Source organism: Aulonocara stuartgranti, assembly GCF_965226115.1.
Source record: "Aulonocara stuartgranti genome assembly, chromosome: 1".
In the NCBI taxonomy this organism is placed as follows: domain Eukaryota; kingdom Metazoa; phylum Chordata; class Actinopteri; order Cichliformes; family Cichlidae; genus Aulonocara; species Aulonocara stuartgranti.
In genome coordinates, this window is record NC_138939.1 from 36,756,755 (window position 1) to 36,784,269 (window position 27,515).

Below are 27,515 nucleotides of genomic sequence, written 5' to 3' on the forward strand. Positions count from 1 at the left end.
ATCTTTAGACAGAGTATCTGCATGATACAAAGAAGTGACTGAAAATGTCCTGTAAGCGTGCATTGCATTTTACATCACAGCCACATATCTCTGCTGGGGCAACAAATGTGTTGATGTCTAATTTCCCTCCAGTAATGAAGCTTCCTACCTGGCAGAGGTGTTCGGGCCATTTTGGATGATCAAAGTTTACCGCTATGAGTTCCAGAAAGCTACATGCTGTTTCTGCTGCCCTGAAGAAGAAGAAGGTGTGTACTAAAACACTTAACCTGGTTTCATTTGGTCCTTATGCTACATTTTACCATTTAAAAACTCTTCTTGCAACTAAATTAACTCCCTTAAAACTGAGGATGTAAAGGTAAGAGGTTGGTATCAACTTGTGTCAGTCTTTAACAAGAAGTGTGCAAATGTAAACTCTATGTTGAAGCACTTGCAGTTCTTCTAAAGACCAGCTCGATCCAGGATCACCAACAGCACCGGCAGACTTTTGAAACTGACACCTGACATCAGGAGCTAACGTTGTCCCGCTGATGGGCACTGGAGATTTATTGATTGAGTTTAAATACAAAAGCTGCAACCATTGTTAGCTAATCCTTACACTTGATGATACAAATGTTACAGCAGAATAATGTTTTCCACTTGTTTACTAAATGCAGATTATGGTAGGCCAGGTGGTTCTTTGTCATGTTTCAACCATGCTCACTGTGACTCAGTGCTCTCTCTCATAAATGATTGTGTGTGCAGAAGAAAAAAACACCTTTGCTGTTGTGTAATCCTAACTATGCCTCACAGTTGATGCTACAGTGGACTGATGGTTCTGCAGTAACCAGCATATCACTTGTAATCTTCCAGCTGAAGAAGATTTTGCGATTGATGACGAGAACAAAGGCTGTCAGAAGGTTATTCACAACGAGACACAGAGGGTGGCTTACAGCTACTTCTTCTTTCATTTTGTCTTCTTCCTGGCCTCGCTGTACGTCATGATGACCCTCACTAACTGGTTCAGGTTAGTAAGTGACAGTTCTAGACATTGTTCTCATACATATATATTTTACATTTCTGAGATGTTTCTTTTGTAATCTGTGCCGTCTTCTCCCCAGTTACGAGTCAGCAGTGCTGGAGACCACTTTCACCCACGGCAGCTGGTCTACCTTCTGGGTGAAGATGTCGTCCTGCTGGGCCTGTGTGATCCTCTACCTCTGGCTCCTGCTGGGCCCTTTGTGCAGCTGTCAGAACGAATCCAGACCTCGCCGATCACGCATCAAACGCCGCTCAACATCGTCCCGCCATGTCACTGTCAGTGTCTGACACTCAGGAAGTAGCCTGGCAGGAGAAGAGTGGACAAGAGGTCAGGTGTCGGAGGGCCTCCCCGTGTTGCCCAGCAGGAGGAAATTTTCAGGCGTGGAGGTCACTGGGGTGAGGGGTCAAAGACTCACGGTGTTGTGAGAGAAACCCACGGGTGGTGCCCCTGCTGACATGTGAAGAACTGGGCACAGGCCTGATGTCACAGGCTTGATACCCTAAACCACTAACAAGGATGTAACTGTGGTTTAGAAGCACATTACAATATGAATTGCCAAAGGGATCAGAAATGAACTCTCACTCAGTATACTGGGTATCGCAGTAAGAGGGTAGGTGTAAAGATTTTGAATGTTTCATTTTAGTATTTTTATTATTTTTGCAGTATGTAGACACTTAAAATTGTAAGAGAGAACACTGTTTATGTATTTGCTAGATTACTATTTCAGAGGCGCATGTCCCTAACATTTAAAACTGTTTCATGTATATCAAATAAAGAATTTGCCCTAAAGCACAGAGCCTTTTTAGCCCTATGACAAATAATTGAGGGTTATGGAGCATGAACAAATCTTTCAAATTCTGCAAAAACACAAACAGTTTAAGAACTACCTATAAAGCAACACGTTTTCCTACCGACACATTTACAGTTCAATCTGTGCAGTAACTTTGAATCTTTTTGTACATCTAATCTCTCTCCTCCGCATACAACTGCAAACCTGAAAAAAAGGTCACATTACACATAACTACACTTGACCCACTCATCTTTAATCTAAAATAACGTCATGCATACATACAAACAAGCATAATCCAGTCATCTTGAAAGAAAGAAAAATGCACATGAGACTGGCTCCATATAAAACAAGGCATTCCCGACAGACCCATGTGAAAATCTTCAAGTTTACATCAGTAATAACTAACCTTTTATCTTTTATTAGTTAACTTTATCCAATTTGAAGATGATGTAGACGCTGCCTTGATGTCTGTAGTGGTCGGTGCAGGGCGTAACTGCTATAGCAGTAGCATAGCAGTAATCAGCTCCTTCATTGTGAGGACAGTTACAACTGCCTGATGTGTGTGGTTGCCAGTCCAACATGAGGGATTCTCCAGTCTCGGTTAACCAGATGGTAGCTGCAAACACACCCTAAAAAACTCGTTCTTTTTAGCTTAACATCTTGATTAGAAATCGCTAACACATTAGCCTAGCTTTTCCAGCCTAGCTTTTCCCCATGCTGCCAGTTGTAAAGGTAAGCTAAAGCCAGTAAACTTCTGGCTTTAGTTTGTTAATGCACAGACACAAAAGTGTTGGTGATCTTCTCAATAGGGATGGGTATTGATAAGATTTTCACGATTCCGATTCCATTTTCGATTCTGTTTAACGATTCGATTCTTTATCGATTCTCTTATCGATTCTTTTTAAAAAAGGAGAACACTAAGGTCGATTAGCTTAGAACTTTGTTTTATATCTTCTCTTTGAACAAGATAGAAATTTAGGAGTAACATGGCCTAACAAACCCAACAGTGAGATCTTAAGAGATCCACAGCCTACGGCTTTTCAATGGGGTGTCACAGGGTCCCCTGGAAAAGAAATTGTAAATGTAAAATAATAAAATAAATATTCTTCTGTAGCAATAACAAAGTATAACATAAATTATTCTGTAGCAATTACACAAGAATATCCAGTAATGTCCCTGCCTACAATTAAACACATTCACTTACCGAAAATCGGGGGCATCTGCTGTGGCAAATGGGTGCAAGCCTTTTACCACAAACTTAGTCACTGCTCGTGACATTCGTCTATCCTGGCCTGAAAGGAGACGCTACCGGTAGACTGCAGCGAGAACTGCCAGCGACTGAGCCAGACTCTGTCTGTCTCTCTCATCATGGTCACCTAAATGCACAGTAATGGCAGGTTTAGTAATAAGGCAGATCGCGCTAACATAATATGCACTGTTAGTTGATTATTTACCTGCCGCAGTAACGGGAGAGGGCGTGCAAACGTTACGGCTGCTGCTGGGTTGAGATTCACGACATTCATTTAAGGTCATCGCGTGTTTTGTGAGCAAATGCTTTTGCATATTCGTAGTGTTTCCTCCCTTAAATGAAATATCTACTTTGCAAGTATTGCAAGTGGCCCTGTTGTCATCCGTTCTCGTAAAGTATAATCAAACTTTTGAGCGTTTGAGCCGCCATGTTTCCTGCCAGGTAAATGATGCTCCGCAATGTGGTGACGTCATTCGGGGCGACTGGAATCGATAAGGGAATCGTTTGCAAAAATGGCAAACAATTCCAAGGAATTCAAACAGTGCGAACGGTTCTCAACAAGAACCGGTTTTCGATACCCATCCCTATTTCTCAATAAACGATAAACAAATCCATCCAGCACAGAATGTGAGCTTTATTTCATGTAGCGCTAACGAAACCAGAAAATGTACAAACAACATCAGTTTATTCTTTTAATTCATTCATAGCTTCCCACTTCTGTTTGATGCGGCAGCTCTTGATTCGTTTTCCACACAAACCCAAAGAAAGATTTGTTCATGTGTTAAATTAAATTCTGAAAAAGATCATGTCTGCATTGTTTCATCAGAATTTGATCTTTAAATACTCTGAGACAAAGTTTACTAAAACAATTGAGAGGCAGCTAAGTAGAATTACATGATTTTTTTTTAACGATTAACTGAAGACGTGTTAAAATGACATAATTCACTTCTGTATTTCACAATAATTATCCAGATACGTTTATTTATTGTTTACATTTATTTTTGCAAATTGTGAAGCAATTTTAAAAACTTAAAAAAATAAATCCAGGAGTGCTTAAAAAGTATTAAAAATGCAGAAGGGATAGAAGCTTCCTGTCTCATGCCTTCAAATGAAGTAATCATGTCTGCAAGAGCGAGTTTGAAATATGTTGTGCATCTAACATAGCCCCGCTCCATCCCACAAAAGGTCTCGTTGATGTAAGTATATGAAGCCTAGGACTGGTTTCCAATAGTCCCTGTTCAAATGAAGGGAAACTGAGCCAAGTGTCTGTGATGACTCACATACAGTTAATGAGCAGGAACCAGGCTTAGTAAAAAACAATTATATATATATATATATATATATATATATATATATATATATATATATATATATATATATATATATATATATATATATATATATATATTATATATATGTATGTATATATATATATATATATATATATATATATATATATATGTATGTATGTATGTATGTATGTGTGTGTGTGTGTGTATATATATGTATATGTGTATATATATGTCTGTATATGTATATATGTGTATGTGTGTGTGTATAAAGTTGTATTAGCCACTGTTTAGTGCTTCCTTTGGTGTAGATGTAAAGGGTTTTTGTAAATACAGTTGTCTTACGGATGTTAATTTTTTCTCATTTGTTATTTTACATTGGTTGGTCTTTGAATACACACGCACATTATAAAGACAAAGAGAGTCTCTTTGGCACATATACATACAGTATATTAGGTTCAAAAGCAAATATGATATTTTTAATCCACAACACAATAAGCAGAGTTCAACCATTTAACTCATTACAAGGTTTCTTAAAACAGTTATAATCAGTTATATTGTAGTACATTTGTAGCTAATCAGCGCCACACAATAAAATACTGTATATTTATTTTCTGTAAGTATCAAAGGCCAGACCTGATTTAACATACTCTAACAAATGAATACAGCAAATAAGCAACGTTATGAAAGACATTACACAGCTGACACAAAATTATTGTGTTATGATTAAAGCTTATTTTTCATACATGAACACTGTGAAACAATCTGTTATTAGATATCACCAGTCAAAGATAAAGCATCTAATTCAGTCTGTCGTGACTGCTGTTTCAGGTTTTTCCCATTGTCTGTAGTGTAAGGACAGGTCACACCACAGTTTGAGTAGTGAAGTTAGTGTCTGCATTATATTCTGGTCTATTGTCTGAGAAAGGACTACGCAGTGAGAAGAACTGGAATTACTTTTACTCTGGACAGGTAGCCAGTCTGTCGATCTTCTTAAAGACTTCCAAACCTCCATGTTGGAAAAATCTGAAATGAATTACGCTGTGGACGTTCAACACTCTGATTAACTTGTGAATCACAAACTATCACATCAAATTAATGCTGCAAGAACCACATCCTTGATTAGATTGACAGTGTTTATTTAAAGAGAGTGGCAGATGGAATAAAGATAGCTCTAGACCTGAGTCTGTGGACTGGGGAAGGCCTCAGAGCTAGACCTGAGTCTGTGGACTGGGGAAGGCCTCAGGGAGAACTGGCAGGAGCTTTTGGGCCAAGCATTGTGTGGATTGGCAAGCGTGAAAATGAAAGGAAATGTGCAAGAAAACCATACAACCATGGGACCAGAGGGGAAGTGTATGAGGTGTGGTCCCACTCCTGAAATTCAGATAAATTATTTCAAAAAAGAAAAAAAGACAATGAAACAGCCCCATTGTTGGGATTAAATATTTTACAGTGCCTCAATAATGCACTGGTGAACAACCTTCAGTTGTTCATCTGATATCGGTCCACTCATGTTCACTAATTATGGCTTGTTATTATGGTACCCCGCTTCTCAGCCCACTTACAGACTGGCGACCTGTCCGGGTGTGCCCCGCCTCTCGCACTATGACTAGTCTAAAGCAGGTGAGCAGCAGCTGCTCCACAGAGCTGAGTTTGGCACACAGTATACCTTATTCCAGGTGAGATTGTTTTCATCAACATCCCAGGATTAGCATCTGAAAACGTGATTGTTGGAAACCCAGCTTTGCATTCTGTCCCCTTTCTCATAATGAAGTGTCTTTATTTGATCATGTAGTGTAATATTTAATGACAGCTCTAATTTTTTAAAACCTCGTCACCACTAATATCTTCGGATATCTGTAATCTAAGTTGCTGTCTCGATGCTGTAATGAACCTATAAGTTGAATTTGACTTATTGTTTTGGTGCTGTCGATCAACCCTTGATGACATCTCGCTAGCCAATGAGCTGGAGGTTTCATATCACATATGCTATTTGAAAATAGTATGACCAAGATTTACAAAACAGATCAAAACATATATTCAGAACAACCCAAAATAGGTGACTGAGCCATTCTCCCACAGACTTTGATAGGATCAGAAGTTATTTTGAAACCACAGCTATCGCCATGTGCTTCCTGTCATACAAAATTCTGGTTTTTAGGCATTTTTTCAGAAATACTAAAGAGAAAAGGGAGAAAATTATTCAAAGTGGATTCTTCTTTTACACAAAAACAAATATAATATAAAAATATATGATGGCTGTGGGAAATAGCCACAATAAAAAGGCCATTTCAGTCAGTTTTTCTCTTTGGTGTTTTTAAAGGTGGCACAAGTGTCACCTAAAGTGCTCTAAATTGTACAGTAAGCTGATCAGGCTTTTAAATAATCGTGGACTCTCAGTATTTCTGGAATACATGCATCACAAGGAATCTGATGTTGGTTTAAAGGTCCAGAAATGTTATATCTGAGTAAAGCGTGCGACAACACTCATCCCCTCAGTTCTGTTTGGGTCCTCTGTTGCTGCAGAGCCTTTCAAGCGGCCATAACAGTTCATCCTCTCTGGGTCTGTATGGCACCACATAGCTCTCCTCTTCAAGCAGAATTCGGTTTAATGTGCGCTCATAATTAATGTGACGTCGCGCCATAAAGATATACTGTTTCCCTACTTCCAGGTTAGGGCAGTCGCACACATTAGGGACCCACAGGAACTCCCGGTGCTCCAGGCGGAACCGGTTCCGGTAGGTGTGGATGATCTGGACGTCGTAACGAGTTTCCTCACCTCGTTGCAGCTTCAAAAGGACTCTTGCCCGGAAAACTAAAATAAAATAGCGATACTAATACAGCTGTATGTGGTAACAAGCCACTAAAAACAGCAAAAATAGAATATGTAGTCTTACCAAAGTCCTTCTGGCAATACTGTCTCTGGCGTTCTCGTCGACCTTTAACACGCTGGCATTTGCCACAATGCCCTGAAGGATATGGCAACCGCAAATTAGTTCAGACAATTGCAGACATAAATAAAAATATGTCTCATAGAAATACACCCCATGGAATTAGATGAAAAACATTAATTAGTCTTTAATTCGTGTTTCTGCCATTTAGAAGATAGTGATCCTTTTGTGACAGCCAAAAATGGCCATTGTAATAAATTCATCCCGGATGAACCCCCACTTGCCAAAAACGGGCCACAAGACAAAAAGGGAGACATACACAAATACTTATTAATAGACTATTTATTTTAAATGAAAGACACAAGAAGAGACGCTAAACTAACCATCGTGTGTGGTTAGTACAATCATTTGTGTAAATGGGTGAATAAGGTGTGTGCAGTTTTCTCAGGGGTAAGAAACAACTGAGCTCTGAGGACGTTGATAGTGCACAGGCACAGGAGCCCCATGCCAACAGATGTAACCTGCCACTCAAAGCCAAAAGGAGGGAAGGATGGAGTGGGTCATCACACACAGGCTTGGATGAGAGCCACACTGAAGGTACGTCAACACTAAAGGTGGTACTATCAAATGTTTCTTTTTAAAGGTACTTGGCTAGTAGGTTGTTCTCAGTAACTCAGATAACTTGCCACAGTTCCTCTGTGAATGTGGTCCCAGTGCCAAAACTAGGACTGGTCACAATGACTGATGCCAAAAACTTTGACCCCAAAGATGGAGCCATAACCAAAGACAGCTGCAGTCTACAGATTCTCTCTGCGATGATATTATTCTCAAGGACGTTAGCCACACTTCTGCTGTGCAGTTATCAAGTGTTGCATATACTGAAATGTCAAAGGTATCAAGTTCTTTTTTCTCTTAATGTCAGACTGATTGTTGAGATCACGGCTATGTGGGGTCTTAGCAAAATACACAAGACCTCTTGTTATTCTTGTGCTTCAAGCTGTTTTTTATTACTCTAGCTTGGAGTTAATGTGGCATTTGGCCTTGGCACATATTTGGGACTGATCTAATTTATAGGGTACATGAAGTTTTAAAAAATACCAGTTTTAGCTTGTTGAGTGATGTGATGGGTTGCTTGAACATACTTTCAGGTGAGGGCTGAGGGAGGAAATTTCTACGGTTCTCGTCCCGCTCCAGACGAGGCAGGATGGGCTGGTGGGGACGCTGGTGGTGTGGTGGCTTCACTGGCTGTAAAACTAGAAGAGACAAAATCAACACACTAATATCAACATGATTTTTCAAATCCTTGGGCATCTTACAATTGGCTGTTTCTCTATGTATTGCAACCACAATCACTTTGGGCTCCAAAGCAAAAACATGGAAGAGACCAAAAACTGGTCTGAGTCTAAAACTGGTCAGTGATGTCACGGTGGCTATTTTCATCTTTTATATACAGTCTATAGTCAAGGTTGATCCACTTTTTTTTAACCTATTTTTGATTATTACTTATATTTCGTTGCTTTCGTTTTTTATTTTATTAAGTTTATTTTATTTTATTAAGTTTAGGCAACAAACCTCTGGATTTAAGAGTGGGAAGTTGTGCCTTCATTCCATTTTATCCAGCACTAATGAAAAACCTATAGCTGTGTACTAGAAAGGCAAACTCTTCCTCTGGAACTCCATTTCCATTGGCTATAAAAACATATTTTATGTCGTGTTGTGGCTTAAATGTTTGCTGTTGTTCATTTCATTTTGGATAATGATCAACAGGCATGCACTGATATTACAGCCTATCAGTTAACAGTGTTTTTCATTATATATATAAAACACAACAGGAAACATTATTTGAATATATTAATGAAATGAGAGAGCAGCAACTTTTTCTCTCTCTTTTTTTCCCCTTTCAATTATAAGTTAAAAAATGTGAAAGCAATGCCATACTACTGTTATGTTCAATTGCTTTCTCAATAAAAGAGATCATGATTGAAAAAAAAAAAGAAATGACAGAGCAGCTTAAAAATCCACGATGTGTCTCCGTTATTCAACTTCACATTACATATCTAAAACTAAACCTGGCATTGTAAAAGATAAAATATATAAAAAACCTGCATCATACAGTCTGTTTTGCTTCGGCAAAAAAAAATTCATTCTGACTTTATTATGTATCATTGCAACCTGAAGAGTCCCGTTTTTATCTAATAAACAATCAAAATACTATTTCTGTCAATGATATGAGTTCTGCTTTTGGCAGAAATTCCCCTGCTGGAAAATGTTTTCCAGAGAGGCTACTTAGATTTATTGCAGGGTTGGATGGAGTCTGACAAGAAGGCATGGCTCCTCGGGCTCAGTGCAGATTCCCATGTGAATATTTAAGGAGAGATTGAACACATGTGTACTGTGTACTGTAATCCTGAAACTTACACCAGCTGTGTTTCTCAGCAGCAACCAGGCCAGCCTGCAGATAAACTATTTTAAAATCAAATGGGACCTGAACATGGATTCTTTTCAGCCCTTCATCCACTGTGAGTGTTTTCACTTATTCAGCTGAATTAGAACTTCTGTAAGGGTGCTGTGTGCACGCCTTTAGGTTTGCTGCCACTCGTCTGACAACTTCCTCTGTCAGACAATAAAATGCACTCATGAGCTAATCTTGGCTTTATATTTATCTCTGAAAGGAGTCACTCAGCCAATATTTCTGAGTTAGTTTCATCCCATGCTGCTGATTAAAGATGCATAAATATGTCCAAAGTAATTAATTACATATTCATTAGGTTACTCAGAAATGTGTACTTTCTGCATTTTCAAGTACTTTGCAGAGTGGTCAGCAATCTGCTATTTTCAGCATTACCACAAGTTTGTTTGTTAATTTAGCATCATTAGCGTTGCTTTATCAATTTATAAAGTCAGTGAGGAGCATCTATTGTTTCAGTTGTGTTTTTTTGTGACTTGCGTGTCTACTGCAGAGGGCATGAATGAATAGGCTGTGTCTCAGAAGGACATAGAACATGAATAACATGTTATAGTCTGACTTCAAACGAGCACCTGAGAGCATAAACACATCATAATTCCTGAAAAAACAGAGGAATGTAGCAAAACAGGCATTTTCAGCCTCATATTTGTGCAGAATCAAACTTGTTTTTCATCCCCTGCTGGTGATTAGAAGAAATTATAATTTCTTTCTGTATTTTTACACACATTCTGTATCTGCGGTTTAAAGTGAGCACTTGCATCTGTACAGATACAGCTCTTAAATGGCTGTTAATGGCACACTTGTTATTAATCTCTCTCTCCTCCACAGCATGTCTTTATCCTGTCTTCCTTCTCTCACCCCAACCAATCACAGCAGATGGCCCCGCCCCTCCCTGAGCCTGGTTCTGCCGGAGGTTACTTCTTGTTAAAAGGGAGTTTTTCCTTCCCACTGTCACCAAAGTGCTTGCTCATAGGGGGTCATATGATTGTTGGGTTTTTCCTCTGTATCTATTACTGTAGGGTCGACCTTACAGTGTAAAGTGTCTTGAGGCGACTGTTGTTGTGATTTGGCGCTATATAAATGCAATTGAACTGACATTTTTTTTGTAGATGAGCTTTACTAACCACTGAATAATTCGGCTGCATTTTTACTTTCAAAGCATAACCGTGTGGGGTTATTTTTGTTTCTGCATGTGGCTGAAACAGCCTCTGTTTCTGGAATAAATCCATCCGTCACACAGATCACAAAGAGTCTGATGGTGATCCATGTAAACTGAGTATAAACTACTGTAAATGTTTAGTGCTATTACTGCAGACTGCAGAGACTGCACAGGACCAAAGCCTTAGTTTTCTTTTTCTTTTTGTAACCTGGATTTCCCTGATGACTGCTCGTTGCCCAGTAATATAAAGTGAACAGAGAACACTTGTAAGTGAGTGCTGTACATGTATGTACAATACTTGGTGATGAGAAAACACTGCTTTGCATCATAGCTAGCATTCAGTTACTGAAAAGTGACAACCAAAGACCAATGGTGTTGTAGGTATTTGTGGAATGACACAATGAATCTGTCTGGTTCTGGTAACAGATCCACAGCACAACACCACAGAAGGCAGCATTTATGACGTTGGAAAGATAGCACAAAGTCCATTTTAGCTGTTATCATTAAAGAAACAATAAAAACACTGTATTCATGTAAGTATCTGCTCAGTATAGGGCAGATGGTCTGAATGTTGCTGACGGCACACTCTTTCATGAGTTTCTCCTCTTACAGGAATGACTGGCAGAAATTTCTTTAATGTGGTACTTGTGTGTTTTTAAAGGCAGCCTAAAATTTCTTCTCAACCTGAACTGAGCTTTAAGTAACATGAGGTTGTTTGAGAGGTTGACTGACTTACAGTTTACTGACTTACTAAACTAATGGTTTAATGTATGAATCTGTTTCACGAGAATTAAAGAGAGTATATGGGCCTTACACCAGTGAGGTCGGGGGGTGTTTTGTGGAACCCTGGTAGTGGTGGTTGTGGCTGAAGCAGTGGGCTGACTCCAGGGTAGGTAGCTGGCAGTATGGTGAGCCTGTCGCAGTGGGCTCCTCCTCCCGTGGAAGAGAGCATACTGGTCTGGTGGGAGCCAATACTCGTACTCAATCCCCGGGTTTCTGTCTGTTGCCAGAACCTGCACACAAGTGAACAGTTCAGAGTGGCATGGAGAAAAAGAAAAATAGCAAGCTATCAGTCAGGACCATTAGAGCCAAAGGAAGATTTCTATTTCTATCTGCAGTAACCGGATTCTTTCACCGAGCTGACATATACTCTTTCCAAAATGTTTGGGCTAACTCCAAGAAAAAGTCTTTGACTAGCTTCCTCGTTCTCATTTCTATTTTGTTGTTAGTCATCTTGTTATCGGTACATGTGCCCAGATACTTGAAGCTACTCCCACAGACTGACCAGAAATTGAAGGACCTGTCATCAGGCCTGTGTAATTCACCGTCTTGATGCTCAATCATCCAGGTAAGTAAATCTCCAAAGGTTGATTCTGTTCATCTGGACGTTTTCAGTGGGAGAAACGTTTCGTCACTCATCCAAGTGACTTCTTCAGTCTCAGCTGACTGCAGGTTTCCAATCTTATAAACAGTACATTTGCATAATGACTGAAACCAGCTGAAAACGCTACGTCCAGATGAACAGAATCAACCTTTGGAGACTGTGTAATTCACATTTTGTGAACCTTAAACATCAACTAATAATGGATTATCAGTTAGAATTCCAATCTCCTTCCTCAGTCCTCACCTGGAAATATGTTCAAATTCTAATCCATCGAATCCGTCTTGTTGTTGTTGTTGTATTAAAGTCAGATTGACAAATAGCATCTTTTTACTGTAAGTGACATGCAGCTGTATTAAATAAAATCATGTTGCATCTTCTGTGCCCCTTTGTGGTTTATATACAAACTGCAAGGATCCGACTGATCCACTACACCTGAGGTAAGATGTTCACTAACCACTTGTGCCACATATTTAGCCAGGACAAGTCAAAAGTTAAAGCACCTAGATGAAAGTCACCAAGGGCTTTTGGGAAGTGCTTTAATTATAGAAGTCTTCCATATATTTGGGAATGCGCATGCATTTAACAAAAACTGAAACAGTCTGGTCAAACTGCTGCCCAGATGCTTTATGTGGTTTAATCCTCAACAGTTACAAACTGGGACAGATGACCAGTTGGCTCTGAGCTACATCAGCCATTATGGTACTGGTACCTTTACCTTTAAAGCTGTGGCGTGTCCAGCCCAACCAGACTGGCCACCCCAGGTGCCACCCCGAAGCTAAAACAATAAGTGAATCGAGTTTGAATGAGTCACTCACCAAAATAAATCGGGTGTTTTGAGTCATTTGAGTCACTGAGTCAGTTGCTAGGAGAGTGCAAAAAATGTACATTTTCACTCAAACTTAATTTGTTTGTCTTTTCATGTAAACCCAATTGCTAAGATGAGTGATTGAAAAAGAAAAACAACTTTTTTATAGAGCAAAAAAGAGCAAAAAAATAAAGAGTTGTAAAGGGAACATTTATTTTTATTTCAATAGAATATCAATGAAATTTCTGACAGATAGAAATGAAATGTGAATCATCAAAATCAAAAATCGAAATAAAAATAAATAAAATTCACAGATTAAAGCATTCAAAAGTACTAGTCCACTTCAAAATTAATTGTCCCTTACAGATTGGCATTGAGGAAAATAAGCTCCCGAACTTTTCCAGGGCTGAGACGGTTCCTCTTGTCTGTAATTATTTGTCCTGCCTTTGAAAAGATCTGCTCTGATGGAACGGAAGTTGCCACTATGCAGAGTCTCGTCTTCATAATATCGCAGGTTTTTTTGAAGACAGTGGCACGGGACTTCCACCACTCCAGGGGGTCCAGCATTGGGGGTCCAGCATTGCCTCTGTGAAGGGGTTTTGGACTCCTGGCCTCAGTGATGCAAACCGCTTTTCAAAATCGGCCCAAATCACAGGCACTGTCTCAGTGGAAGGATTGGCCTGTGGGACACCCTCTCCTTCCTCTGTGCTGGGTGTTGCCAGTGGCAGTGGTCTTAAGGACCTCGATGCAGCTTCCACAACTCTTGTTACAGCATCTTCTGCATGTCTATCATGCAAAAATGCATGCTTCTTGAACCTGGGATCCAAAAGTGTAGCATCTGTAAGCAGGCTCACTTGTTCGATCCCCCCCAGCCATTTGACAGTTTCTGCCATGAGAATATCTACCATGTTGCGGATTGGCTGATAGATGGAAGGACTTCTCTGTCTGTGTGCAGTAACCCTCTGCAGCCCTCTTGCCATTAAAATGGCTTTTGATCCAGTAACAAACCTGTTGAGGAGAAATAAAGGAAAGACTGTAGTTCCATGCGTTTTAATGCAGTTATAGCCCCTGCAGTGCAGTGCATTAAGCATACATTGTCATAGAAAACCATTTCACAGTTTACATTTAATTGTAAGCTGTTGTAAGAAACATCTTAAATGCTATTATCTGGGAAAGAATTGAAAAAATGTGTTTAGGCAAATGTAATGACACAACATGAAATATATACATGTATTATGAAACTATTTTAACATACCTTTCGGCACTCAGTTCCACAGTCACTTCCTCAAAAGGCTGCAGGACCTCACAGGTTTCCTTGACCATCTCCCACTCTTCAAGTGACAGGGTTTGCAGCTGTGGATTCACCAAGGCCAGGGTGGAAATGAGGGGATCCTTCACTTCTGCAATCCGCTTCAGCATGTAATAAGTGGAATTCCACCTGGTTGGAACATCTTTCTTCAGTCGTAGTTGGGGCTGTCCCATCTGCTGCTGTGTCTCTCTCAGTTTAGCAGAAGCCACTCTGCTGCGGCGTGTATATTCAATTATTGCTTTTACCTTTCTGATAATTTCTTGAATTTGAGACTGCTGGATTCCCTTTCTGACTATTAAATTCAAAATGTGTGCAAAACAATTTAGATGGTTCCAGTGCAGAATGTCACCCACAGCCTTCTTGACATTGGCTGCACAATCACTTACACATGCAACTATCTTTTCCATAATGGCCCATTCAGTTGCAATCCTTTCCAGCTCTCTAGCCAGGTTTTCAGATGTATGGTTGTCTGTTAATTCAAAACAGTCCAACAAGTTTGACTGCAGCTTAAACTTGGTCACATAGTGGCATGTAACAGACATGTAACTTGTTGATGTGCTGGAGGTCCAGCAGTCAGTTGTTAAGCACACAGCAGGTGCTGTCTTGATTTTTTCCTGAACATCAGCTCTTATCTTCTGAAACAAATCGGGCATCAGCTGTCTGGATACTGTACTTCTACTGGGAAGAACATATGAAGGATCAAGTGCCTTGGTGAATTCCCTAAATCCTCTGTCATCAACGATTGAAAAGGGCTGAAAATCTTGGGCAATCATTTTAACCTGGTCAACCTTGCTCTGCTGAAGTGGCATCATGGGCCTTGACACAAATGCTCCCATGTAAGACTGCCTCTGTCTTCTTTTTGCTGATTGTTGTCCTTGCCCTGCTGTGTGTGTGCTTGTATTCTCTTGCTGAGTACTTGTTGATGTGCTGCTGGAATAAACAGGTGATGTGACCGCTGTTGATAATGCTGCTGTTGAAGATTGTTGCTCCTGCTGCTGGCTGCTAGGTTGTCCAATGGTAGTAGCTGGGTTTTGACTGTGCTGTTGTTGTTGTGGGGTGCTTGCTACTGAGATGTCTTCTCATATTGGACGTGCTTCCCCCTCGAAAAGACAAAACTGCCTTGCAAATGTTGCATTGTGCATGTGTTGCACAAACAAAACCCATTGCGGGGGGGGGGGGGGGGGGGGGGGTACGGTATGAAAAGGGAAAAAAAACAACAACGCTTGGACACTGCTAGCACGGGGCGCCCACAGGAACGCAAAGCAGGAGATGAAGCATAGCTGAATATGTTTCCAAACCAACTCTATTCTAAGCCAAAGACTAGAAAATATGGTGAAGCATGGTTTCACCTGCACAAGTGCCGAGGTAGGTTTCCCTGCAGGATTGGTTTCCCTGTGTCGAGAGCAGCGCTGGGCTGTTCAAATCACGGACAAACAGTATCCCACATTCTTGATTTTTAGTTCACAAACACTTGTTGTAATGACTAACTACTCCTGACATGTTGGAGATGTTAGCTCTTTATACAGTAAAGTTACAGTGGGATACAAATAATATCAGGCTGATCCTGCCACGATTCGTTCCCTTGGTTCAAATCCCGGACAAACAGCATCCCACAGCTGTTTATGTTTTTGAACCCATTTTGCACAGAGACATTTTTGGAAAAATGTATTGATAGCAATTTTGAATATTATTACACAGGAAAATAACAACTACATGTAAAATAATTACACCGTGACGCCTCTGCCTTTGTAATTAGAGGGACAGTAACTGCGTGTGTGTATGTAAGCCTGTAAAAACTGCAGATAGAGACAAAATACTGTTAATCTGACTATCTGCCACTCTGCAATTCCTCTCATGTAAACAATAACGTGGCGCACAGCTGACGTGAAAAAAAGGCACATACCTTTGACGTTGCGTGTCGAACTCTGTATTCCTCGTCCACACGTAAACGCAAAAAAGGAGTTTTAAAAAAATCTCAGTTTTCGGTGATTCGAAACGCCGTTTACGTGTGGACGAAACAGCTGCGTTTTCAAAAATACCCGTGTAGGTGTGGACGTAGCGTAAAAGAGTCAGTAGTTTATTTTATTACTACCTGTAATTTATTGCAGATTACTTGTATTTGCTTAATTGTTTACTAAATGTTTGAGGTGTGAAATAAACCGCAATGGTGCAAAATATGGGGGTGTGTGGTTGGAAGATGTGTTTGTGCGTGTGCGCGCCAGGGGGGGCGCGAACATTTTTCATGTAAAACAAAGGGGGGCCCAGCAAAACAAGTTTGGGAACCACTGGCTTACGCTACGATTCAGCACGTGAAGGGAGGGGGTGAGTAACTCAAATGTGCTGTTAGCATGTTAGCAGAGCGCTGCTACTGTGAACAGAGGAGCTATTGTCTTGATGTGAGCTTCTACTCAGGGTTTTTTCTTCCAGTTCAGAGCAGAAATTTTTTTAAGAAACTGGCTGTTGTTTTTTTCCCCACAATTTTAATTATAAGCTAGATATATTTCTACTAATGAAATTAGTTTGCTAACAGCAACAGGGATGAGTCAGTGAGTCAGTTGGGCTTGTGAATCATGATTCACGAGTCAGTAAAGTGATTCTCGAGTATTGAATCGAACATCACTAATGAGCATCACGTTAGCAAAGGAAGGAGAGCCAAGCACGAAAGACGGCACCACAGAAAATGAGAAAATGAGGTGAAAAGAAAATGAGAGAATAAATGTCCCAGTAAGTAATATTAAGTTTGTTGAGTTTAGTAAACTTCGGTGAAATTAGAATACCAAGGAAAAAATAACAGTTAAAGAATTATTGCAGCCGTCGCATATTTCAGACAGTAGGCTGCTGGGGGGAGCTAGCATAAGAGTTATGAGTTATAAGATATAATCCAAGTCGTAACATTGCTGTGTGGAGCTGCAGATTTGGTTGCAGGTTAATACTGGCAGTGTCACCATGCCAGCTGACTGTACTTCGTCATCAGCCAGTGTTGTTCTTTATACATCAATATTACCAAAGTTTACCATAACGCAGCACTTACACTACACTGTGCGGTCTATCTAATTCCTCTCATTACTTATCCTATCTGCCAGCTCCATGTTATGAATAGAGTGTAAATCACCCCTGTGCCATGTTCACTGCAGGGATGTGCAGTTCTGGATCTCAAGGCTCCTGGTCTCCCGGTTTCAGATGTTTCCATACTTCAACACAGCTGATTTAAAGAATCATTTACAGACTTCTGCACAACTAGGTGTTTGGGGATTATTTGATTTGAATTGGCTCTGTTGGTATAGGTAACATCTAAAACGTGCATGATAGGGGTCCATGAGGGCCAGAATTTGACATCCCTGACTTCTAGTCAAGGTCATACATCAGGAAAGTTGTTGTTTGTGACATAAGTTTTTGCTTTATTACTTCAGGGCCAACCAGTAGAGATAAAAGAAGAGAAAGAATGAAAAGATCTCAAAATATTGAGAATTTCTTTCTTAAGAAGGCTAAAATACACCCAGAAGCAGAGAGCAATGTCAGGGAAAGGTGGACTGAGCAGCAGTCATCACTGTCACCTGTGAGTTCTACAAATGAAGGTATGTGTGAGAAGGAAAATGCAAGGAAGGGATGTTTATATTGTCAAGGTACTTGAGTAAATGTTCACTTTCAAAACATAAATATTTTGCAACTCCAAGTGCTGCTGTTTACAAATGTTTTTGTACTTCTTGTCTTCCTAACACGTAACAGACTCATATTAAAAGTTCAAGAAGTTTATTTTTGCACAATTTATACTGAAAACATTATCAAAAGAAGGCATAGAAAGTATTTACTTGCGTTCAGGTTTCATTCAAATGTTAGTCTTTTCATTTGTTTCCCCACTTTTTTCCTGTTTCAAAATCAAACACCAGTTTGTGAGAAGATTATCTTCTTTTTTTAATAGGCAGATAAAGTTTTGCATTGGCTAATTTGCCAATTGAATGTTAAAAATGTTCATATTTTAATATTACAAAAATGCTTTTGCTCAAAACATATGTGCACTATATGTCAGTAAAAATACTATGCAAATATTGCTGTCCTTGAATGCTGAATAAACACTGACAAAGCACTGATTGTATCTCTTATACTTTATCAACACAGTATCTAAAGACTTTGCTCTGTAGTGGTTAAAATCTCATTCTAATAAGAGTTAAAAGCGCATTCGGTTATTAGGTTTATAGGGTTATTGAATTATGGTTAACGGTTGGCAGAATTCTTTTTTAACATTATCTGCCAATTACATCTGCCACCCTTCTCCAAATCTGTGCCCCTACCTGGCCCCCCCAACAAAAGTTTTCTAGACACGCCACTGCTTTAAAGTCTTCAGTGTCAAAACAGACATGTAATTGATTTATAAAATATATATAAATATTTGGACAGAGACAACTTTTTTCTCATTTTGGTTCTGTACATTACCACAATGAATTATATATATTTGTTCTGTTCCAGCATCTTCAGATATTCTTACCATTAGATGAAGGTCTTCCTGGGTGGGTCCTGGCACCTCAAAGCTTTCCCAGGTGTCTGCTGAGCGCCGATAAACCAGCTTAGTCCCTGCTACACTGTACTCGCCTGGAACGCTGATCTTCCAGTTTCCATTAATCAAAAACTGGGAGCGTCCATTCTGCAGGGCTGTGCAAGGGAAGAACAGGTCATGAGAATGAAGGAAAGACTGGCATGTCTTTCGACATCAAAGGAAACAGTTATGTTTCCTTATCAGTGGGTGAAGTTGAGGCAAAGGCCGGATGCCAGAAGCAGAAATATGGCGCCTGACTATATATGGCAGCAGTGACTCCTGGAGGGGAGAGATTTTCCATGACATGGATGGAAACAAGTACCTTCACCTGTCTTAACCAAGTGGTCAAATAAAGCCTTTATGAGGGTCTCTTTAAAGACAACAGCGCATTCTGTTTCAGGGCGTGTTTTATTTTGGTCTCATAAACTGTGATGAGAATAGATGCCCTTGGTTATTTTGCTGCCTGGGAAACGTTCAGAGGGTCCAGAAACCAAATGGGACCGCCAAGCCCACTGTCTCCAGGGAGAGGAAGCCACAGCATGTGTAGACCTGAATTATAAAACTGATTTACACTGCAGCTATGAAACAGTGATGCAAAGAGACTGCCATGGAATTAAGCTGAAAGTCAAACGCACAGCAGGCCTGGTGTGTGTAAAAGAGAGACAGGGAGAAAAAGCGGCTCTGTAGACGGATTCTTACCAAGATAATTCCTGCTGTTATCAGTGACTCGGATGTGAGTTGCTCCAGCAGGGATCATGGCCACTTCATTGTATCCAAAAGGCCCGCCTGACAGAGAGAGTAAAAGCTTGGTTTTAATTGGATTTCTTGCACCACATTCAGAAAAGGCCATTTTTTTTCCAATCAACTACACAAATACAACACCAACAGCAAGCTTGGATACAAAGTACCAGGAAGCCAGGAAACAAGAAAATCCTAGAAATCATCTAAAAGAAGCTTGTTGGTTAAACAATAATCCCACATCTGCCTCTGGGATTGCAGAGAGAGTTATGGCTCAGTCTGCAGGTTGAAGTGTTTACTTATATATACGGTCCAAAAAAAGGATGTGTCTGTAATGTTAAAGCATCTTCACGTTCAAGTCATCTTACAAGACCAGACCAGCCTCCTGACAGAAATCAACCCCTCAGTTACTTGTTTAAACTCTTTTATTAAAAACTAAATCACCAACATCAGATTACTAGACTACCACTTTATTAGAACCAGTCCATTTACCATTTTAGTGCCATGCTAAACAAGCAGTCACAAAGTTTAAACATTTTTTAAACATCTTAATGTTTTTCTGTCATTTAGAACTTTTTTCTCATTTATGTATGTGAAAATTCCACAAAATGCTGTGGATGCTATCCTAACCCCACCCTTAACTCTAAATGGTCACATGGTGGATACCAAAAACCTACTATGCATTACTGAATGTTATTTGAAAGGCTATAAACTTGCACATCTCCAGACAATTGACTGTACTATTATCCTAGTTTGATACATTCTGTCATTTTTCAAACATAATAGATATTTAGAAGCATTCAGACTGTACTGTGCACCTGATACTCAGGGTCTACCTTTGTGTAACTGAGCAGTCAGTAAGTGCTCTGTGATCAGTGACTCACAGAAAACCTGGATTATTAATCACATGATTATAGCTTTTAAAAGAGCTTGCTGTACACTTGCAGGCGATGGTTTGTAACGTGTCATTATAAGACAAACGGGATCTGTAATGTCAGTAATATTAAACCTAATTAAGCACAAAGAAAAAGAAATATGGACTCTAAACTCCCAACCATTCCTTACAGACTGATACTTCAAGAAATAGAAAAAGTCTCAGGTGTGTCCCCGAGCGCAAAGCATCAACAGCATGAAGCTCATTTATCATGACGTATAAAGAGTGTCTCACTCTGGTTTTTCTTTTCACCAGTTTCGGAGAAAAACTATTCTCGAGGTGAATCTGCAGGGCTTTATGATGATATAGTGTTTTGAAATGTCAAAGTGGCAGGCATGTGATCAGCGATGAGCTCGGGGCCATGTGCATTTGGAGCTTGGAAAGAACCGTTTCGTGCTGCCCCATTGGCCCTCCCTCCACTGGTGAAGGAAAGGAAAAAGAGCCCTTGGAGGCTGCTGAGTCACCCAAACAAAGCAGCCTTTATCAGCCGTGTTCTTCTTTCTCAGTCTGAGCCATTATGGGCCAGGACTTCATCTATCACCTCTGGTCTCCCTACACAATGAGCTGTGAGAGAGAACCACTGTTACAGAGCCAAAGTGACACACTTGAGGTGTTAGGCACTTTGTAATTAGGTTTAATTCCCCAGAATCTGGTGCTTATTATTTGTTTATTTCCATCTATTATTCTCAGACCATTAATGTTTGAGAATAACATGAAAGCTCTGTATTATGTTGAGGTTTCCATTCATTAGATGAATGCTCCCAGCTGAATAGGAATGCCCCCTAAACAAACCTCCAAACTCACATGAGTTAAAAAGTAACTATTCTGAAGATAAAGCAGCCAACAAATTCCAAAAGCTGCCAAAAATCACATCAAAATGTAGCCAAAGTGCCTTAAACGTGCAAGGCCACTAGATGGCAACTGGTGTTTTTGCAAAAAGAATTTTGGTTAAATACCAATACTATGAAGTCTATGAAGTCTTGACCTCTGTATACACAGACTATTCCATGGTTTGCTCACCAGCTGATGACTTACATTGACATTTGAATTCTTAATTCAATTAAACAGGGCAAACAATGCAGTATAATACTGCAACCCAGTGTGTGGGGTTTGTCTGCAGTATACGGGGGAACATAGCACACAGATGCAGGATGAAGTCAAGAGGCTGGAGATGAACTTGAAGAACATGTGTCCAAGTCCAAGCTCTGCCTGCTGCTTTGTTTTTGCTCTGTTTAATAATTGAAATACATTTTGATGTGATTAAATTTCAAAGTAAACTGAGTTAGAAACAGTTAGTTCGCTGGCCGGGTTTAAGTAGTGAATACTTGTGTTTTCTAACCTGTTATTTCTCTTTTCAGATAGAGCATACAGGCAGACAAGCTTCTGAAAACCTCCTCCCAGCATGCAGTCATAGCCCACATTATCCTCTCGAGTACAAGTGCTGATGAAGGTAGAACATGATGTGGTGGCACCGAGCCAGAATGGCCCAAAGAACTTTGTGTTCTTCCTCCTCTTTCCTGAATCAACTGTAATTTTGTAGCTGTTGTTAGCTCGATTCCTCCTGGAAGGCAGCCAACTGCTTTTATTTGGTAAACGTGTTGCCATGGTTAATGTTCACTTCATCAGGGAACAGTTCCCTGAGCTTGAATGACTAATAGCATTTGGGTAGGAAAACACAAAGGGGGGACTGGAAATATCCCCACGCTGTGTTGGCATTTCAGTCCTTATTACTCTGTGTGTGTGTGTGTGTGTGTGTGTGTGTGTGTGTGTGTGTGTGTGTGTGTGTGTGTGTGTGTGTGTGTGTGTGTGTGTGTGTTTCCTACCTGCCTCCAGACTGTTGCTCTGGTACACACTCTTGTGGTGTAGGCAGGTGGCGTTGTGTCCGCCACACACCATGCAGGCATCCACCTGCTGCTTTGAGCCTAAGATGAAGTCACAGCCAGGTTTCTGTGATAAACACAGACAAACGCTTTGAGAAGGACAGTTTGCTTTGACTTAATGTCGCTCCTGTTTTTCCTAACAGCGTGCATTTTCTGCTGAGAAGAAACCTTTCTTTTGGCCTTTTCTTTGCCATGTAGTCACCTCCAGCTACTGCCGGGCCTCAGCTCTCTTCACTCTTCCTTTCTTTCTCGTATTTGCTTCTCTCTGTCATTTGCTTGCTCTTACAAACATTTACTTTGTGGAAAAACTGTACCCCAGGGCCTCAACAGGGCAGAGTGGGTTGGAGTCGTCTCTGTAAATGCCAGAGTAAAGAGCAGCGAAGACGAGCAGGATGTTTTATGGTGTGTGAAGAATCTGTTGCTAGAAAGACGACAGTGGCTGCGCTCTTCTGTGGTCTCCATTTCTGCTGTACAACCCAATCAAAGAGGTTCCCACACTAGAGATCAATAATCTGGAGAACCTATTTAATTAAAAACACATGATCTGTTTGCACAGAAGAAGACATGGATGCTGTGACATTTAGGCATGAAAGCAGATTGACAAATTGAATGGTTGAAGTTGTTGCTGAGCAGCTCTTCTAAAGTCTAGAACTGATACGGTCAGTTCACTGTTTGGTCGTTCAACAGGAAATGAACAATCAGAATCAGTAATTTAATCATTTATGTCATCCAAAGGATGACAGCTTTCCCACTGGTAACCTCCACAGCTGAAGAGAAAACTATTCTTTTTCTTAAAGTCAAAACTAATCAAGTATCAAAATCTGCAGTTTCTCAAGTGGCCACTTGAGGCAGGCGAAAACAAACCAGCCAATCCCGATGGACTCTCCATTCCAGCCAAAGACAATAAACCCACTTTGGGGTTGGATCAGGAGGGCATCCAGGGTAAAATCAAACATGTGGTGCTGCCTGCTGTGGCTAGGGAGCAGCTAAAACATAGCTAGTAATTGCAGAATGAAATAATTTCTTAAACTGAAAAGAGTTTAGATAATTTTGTGTGGTGTACATTAAAGAAACACCGCAGTTTTAGCTGTGAAGGAGTATCTACACTTACACTGCACACATACGGCCCTGTGTTCATGTGTTCACCTGCCTGAACTCAGTTTGTTACCTGCAGGACTCCACGAGCTGCAGGCTGCATCTGCTTCTTGTTTCAGGCCCAGGGCAGCTCTGACCTGGGCCAGCACAAGTCTGTGGCCCATAAATCCTCTTATATGTGCCACACACAACATGTGAGCATGCTCACACACAAATACACACGTATGCACATGCAGCATATGTAAACACAGACACAAATTAATCCTTTGTGGGCTGTGTAAAAATAGCTTCAGCAGTGAGCGTCCTCCCTTGCAGCAGATGTGTCTGCTGAGTGTTATGTATGCATGTCCCAACAGCACACGGGCTCCAGGACCCATGAGACACACGTTTGTTTCCTACCCAGTCCCCATCCGTGTGAGGGTAGGAGAGGTGAGAAGGGGACAGGCTAGGATTGTGGAGAGCTCAGCAGAGCCATAATGCTAACTGAAGGCTGCAGTCTACACTGATGAGAGAACTGTGGTCCAAACGCACAGCATGGAGTTCACTTCTCCAGAGAGCTCCAGTGAGACTGGTCAACATCACTTATGCCTCAACAGAGTGGAGCTGAAGGCACAAGAGACTCGGGCCAGTTTTCTTTTGACATCGCCGTCATTTGAAAGCTTGGATGAGTTTTTAAGGATTTCTGTTTCCAGAAGTACAGCTCCTGTTCATTTTTTCCATAGACATGTGACTGAGTGCCGGAGCACCTCAGATGACTGAATGGACACGTAACTCTCTTCAAATAATATTTATTTGATAGAAAAGTGAAATTATTTGTTTTTTAGTAGAAAAGGAACAAAAATTAACCGTAACTCTCAATTTGGCACAAAGCATCCACATATAAAATCAAATTACTGTATAATGACTTTAAAACATGTAAATAGTTTAACTTTTAGACTATAGTGTGGTGAGAAAATATCCTGATTTTTGCATTCCTGGTATAGACCGGACGTGACATCTGCAGTCCAGTCACAGGTGTGAAAATCAAGTGCCCATATTAGGAATATCCCCTCTCTGTGACATCATACTGACCCAAGAGCAGGAAAAAATACCTGAAACAGACTGACCTTCGTATCTGAATCCTCGGCCATGTTCAACATAAGCATCTGGCATTGCTTATGACAGAAAACAAGGAAATCCATAATAGGTCTGCTTTAAATCTTCTATGCGGTAAACATAGGAAACACTGACACACACACAGACTGGGTACCACTCACCAGGCAGCGTCCGTTCACACACACTGCTCCTGAGTCCTTGTCGCAGGCTGTGCCGTCAAGCACTCGGCCAAAGTTGAAGTAGAAGTTGTGACCCAAGGCCAAGCAGCTGAGTTCACAGGGGTTAGAGCCTGGCAGAGAAGATATTCAGTCAGTGGCTCATTATAATATTATGGGAAAATAGGTGAAGCAAAGAGGCAGCGGGGGAGGTGACTGAACAGCAAAAACAACCAGAACATGGAGAAAGAGAGCAAACTGAACGAACAGCAACAAAGTCCTGGGATTTAACTTCCAGTAGGCCACAGCAGGATGTGCGAGCTACACGGCTGCCACAAACACACAAACTACACCTGCGTACAGCTGCTGAGCTTTTTTATTGTTTAGCTACAGTCTGTATGGGCCTTAAAAAACACAGTCTCTGCACATCCACGAGCTATACATCTGAGTCCCTGGAAAACAGAAAAAAGCGCTGTTTTATATGCTCATCGAGGCTCTGAATGTTATTGGGGAACACTTTTTAAATTCATCTCCAGACATTTTGCTGTAGTTTGTTATATTCTACACAGATTAAGCCCAAAAGACACATTAGGATAGACTTTTCAGCTCACTGTGGATTTTTGATACGCACTAACTTGTTTGATGGGTTTTATTGAAGATTTGTGGTTTGTTATGTATGATTAACAAAGAAGGGAACATATTGACACAGTCAAACTGTGGGAAACTGACTTCCTTTTGCGCCCAAATGATGAGTCCCCTTACAGTAAACCATTTCATTTTACAGTCGTGGTTTAAATTCAGTGTTAGGACCGAGCAGGCTGCTTATGGTGTTAGTGTGGTGCCATCTGTCCCATCACGATGCCCACAAGTAGTAGAAAAACTGTATTTCAAATATATCTGGTCTAAAAGCCACGAGTGCCCAGGAATTGCTTTATTGGTGTGCAGGGTTTTTTGTGTTTTCTAGTTTTAAAACGTGCTTCTGAAGACAACATAGAAAAAAGTCTCTCTTTCAATCCATGTTAGATATCACTCTTCTCCTCAGAGGCCTGTAGATCGAATAGGAACGTTCGCTGGCTTTCAAGGAAGCATCTTTTGAAAGAAAACCATTTTTCCTTCGATCTGGTGATTAAATGATGCCTGCAGAGAGTAAACTGTGGGCTTAGAAAATTTTCATACATATATAAAAACCACACATTGCATAAATGAGCCATCTGTCTCAGCATTCATATGGTGACTCTATAACAAGCCACGTGGGACTAGTTACATCCAAAACTGATCTCTTCACTGCACAACAAAAACAACAACATATACTGAAGAAGTCTTAAGTAGGAAGAGGGTGAATCATCTCACTGACCTCCATGAAAGGTGGTCCATCTGAAGGAGTTGCCAGCCACCAGCGGCCTGTCATTAAAGGCAGCACACTGCATCTCTCGGAAATCCTCCGAGCCAGGGGGACAGTCCTGCACACACACAGACACACAGCATCAACACCCTGACGTCCTGGAGGATGAACCTTTGTTACGACCATGCCATACAATATAGGCTTCACATCGAAGGAACCGTCTACCTGATTTTGAACTCTCTCAGTGAAACCGTTTTGATTGCTACACTGTAACAATTACTCTGCATACAGAGACACATTATTGCTTTATCATGAAGCGCAAACAGTGGCAGGACCGCCGCCGCGGTGCAGACGCAGGTTAAACTGTCAGTGAAATTCCAGATCACACCCTGAAAGTCGCTGATCGTTATACCCTGGACATTCCTTCACGAGCAAACATTAGCCATTGCTCTACAGTGTTTGCATAAAATGTGTGCGTGTTTTTTTTAAATAAAGACCAAAAGCCTTTTTGTTGAAAGGACCTTGGTGTTGCAGATCTTGTACTGTCTGGGATCTCCTGCACATGGTCCACCCACTGGATTCCTGGGACACAGAAATAAAAGAGATGTATAGGATTAGGTAAGAGAACAGTAGGAAACACTGTGGCTTAAAAATGTTAAAATATAAATTTCATATCCCTTCAAAACTATCTATGAAGGTTTTTCTGAAAAAAAAAGTCTGACTGAAACGTCGCATAAAATTTTGAAAACTGTCCGCATTTTCTCCCGTGCTAACCTTGTGATGCAGGTGCGTGACCTCACAGATGCTCCGCCCCCACAGGTGCGTGAGCACACAGACCAGCCGCTCCATGTTGCCCACTCATTTCTGAAGTGCAGCTGCCTCCGTGTGCGAGCTGGACGCACCGACGAATCGTTGCTGTTAGGACCCCACGCCGAAATCCAAGAGGGCTGGAAAAAAAGCATAAAACAGAGAGACAATTACAAAGACAACTTTAAGAACAGGTAACACAAACATGGGAGCATGAGAGCAGGACACTGGGAGAAGATCAGGTAGACACCAAATGAGTGTACACGCTGAAACCTTTTATCAAATGTAGATGGAGTATTTGTATTGGAAGCATTAGGTTTCTATCATATCTCTCTGCAGTTATTTAGGTCACAAGAGTCACAGTAACAGATGCTAGTGTTGCAGTAACACATGTTGCAACCTATGTATATATTCTGTGGTAGGGCTGTTCGATATAACGATATATATCGGATGATGATATAAAAACATCTATCGTTTCATTTTACGCTATTGTTTGTTTCGTGGTGTATTAAAGTTCTCTCTTTCTCTTATATTTAATATAACCACACTACAGGCGCCTGTTTTTATGCGTCGTGGT

The 27,515-nt window shown here is 40.7% G+C and overlaps 2 protein-coding genes across 4 annotated transcripts in view; one reads left to right on the top strand and one right to left on the bottom strand.

Annotated features, from left to right (window-relative positions):
- Nucleotides 1-4,085, top strand: part of serinc4 (serine incorporator 4) — a 31,031-nt gene extending 26,946 nt beyond the window's left edge. For both annotated transcript variants that reach the window (XM_082515748.1, XM_082515747.1), the window contains exons 9-11: nucleotides 133-245; nucleotides 850-1,003; nucleotides 1,098-4,085. In XM_082515748.1, the coding sequence (XP_082371874.1) occupies nucleotides 133-245; nucleotides 850-1,003; nucleotides 1,098-1,305 (475 nt within the window). In that variant the 3' untranslated portion in view covers nucleotides 1,306-4,085. The remainder of the gene's footprint in view (nucleotides 1-132; nucleotides 246-849; nucleotides 1,004-1,097) is intronic.
- Nucleotides 4,086-4,527: 442 nt separating this feature from the next.
- The window catches only part of adamtsl5 (ADAMTS like 5), a 63,666-nt gene continuing 40,678 nt past the window's right edge, over nucleotides 4,528-27,515 (bottom strand). For both annotated transcript variants that reach the window (XM_082515555.1, XM_082515556.1), the window contains 11 exons: nucleotides 26,906-27,078; nucleotides 26,653-26,713; nucleotides 26,144-26,249; nucleotides 24,796-24,923; nucleotides 22,388-22,511; nucleotides 19,592-19,678; nucleotides 18,845-19,008; nucleotides 11,678-11,876; nucleotides 8,380-8,490; nucleotides 7,244-7,315; nucleotides 4,528-7,161 (listed from right to left, as the gene is read on the bottom strand). In XM_082515555.1, the coding sequence (XP_082371681.1) occupies nucleotides 6,842-7,161; nucleotides 7,244-7,315; nucleotides 8,380-8,490; nucleotides 11,678-11,876; nucleotides 18,845-19,008; nucleotides 19,592-19,678; nucleotides 22,388-22,511; nucleotides 24,796-24,923; nucleotides 26,144-26,249; nucleotides 26,653-26,713; nucleotides 26,906-27,078 (1,545 nt within the window). In that variant the 3' untranslated portion in view covers nucleotides 4,528-6,841. The remainder of the gene's footprint in view (nucleotides 7,162-7,243; nucleotides 7,316-8,379; nucleotides 8,491-11,677; nucleotides 11,877-18,844; nucleotides 19,009-19,591; nucleotides 19,679-22,387; nucleotides 22,512-24,795; nucleotides 24,924-26,143; nucleotides 26,250-26,652; nucleotides 26,714-26,905; nucleotides 27,079-27,515) is intronic.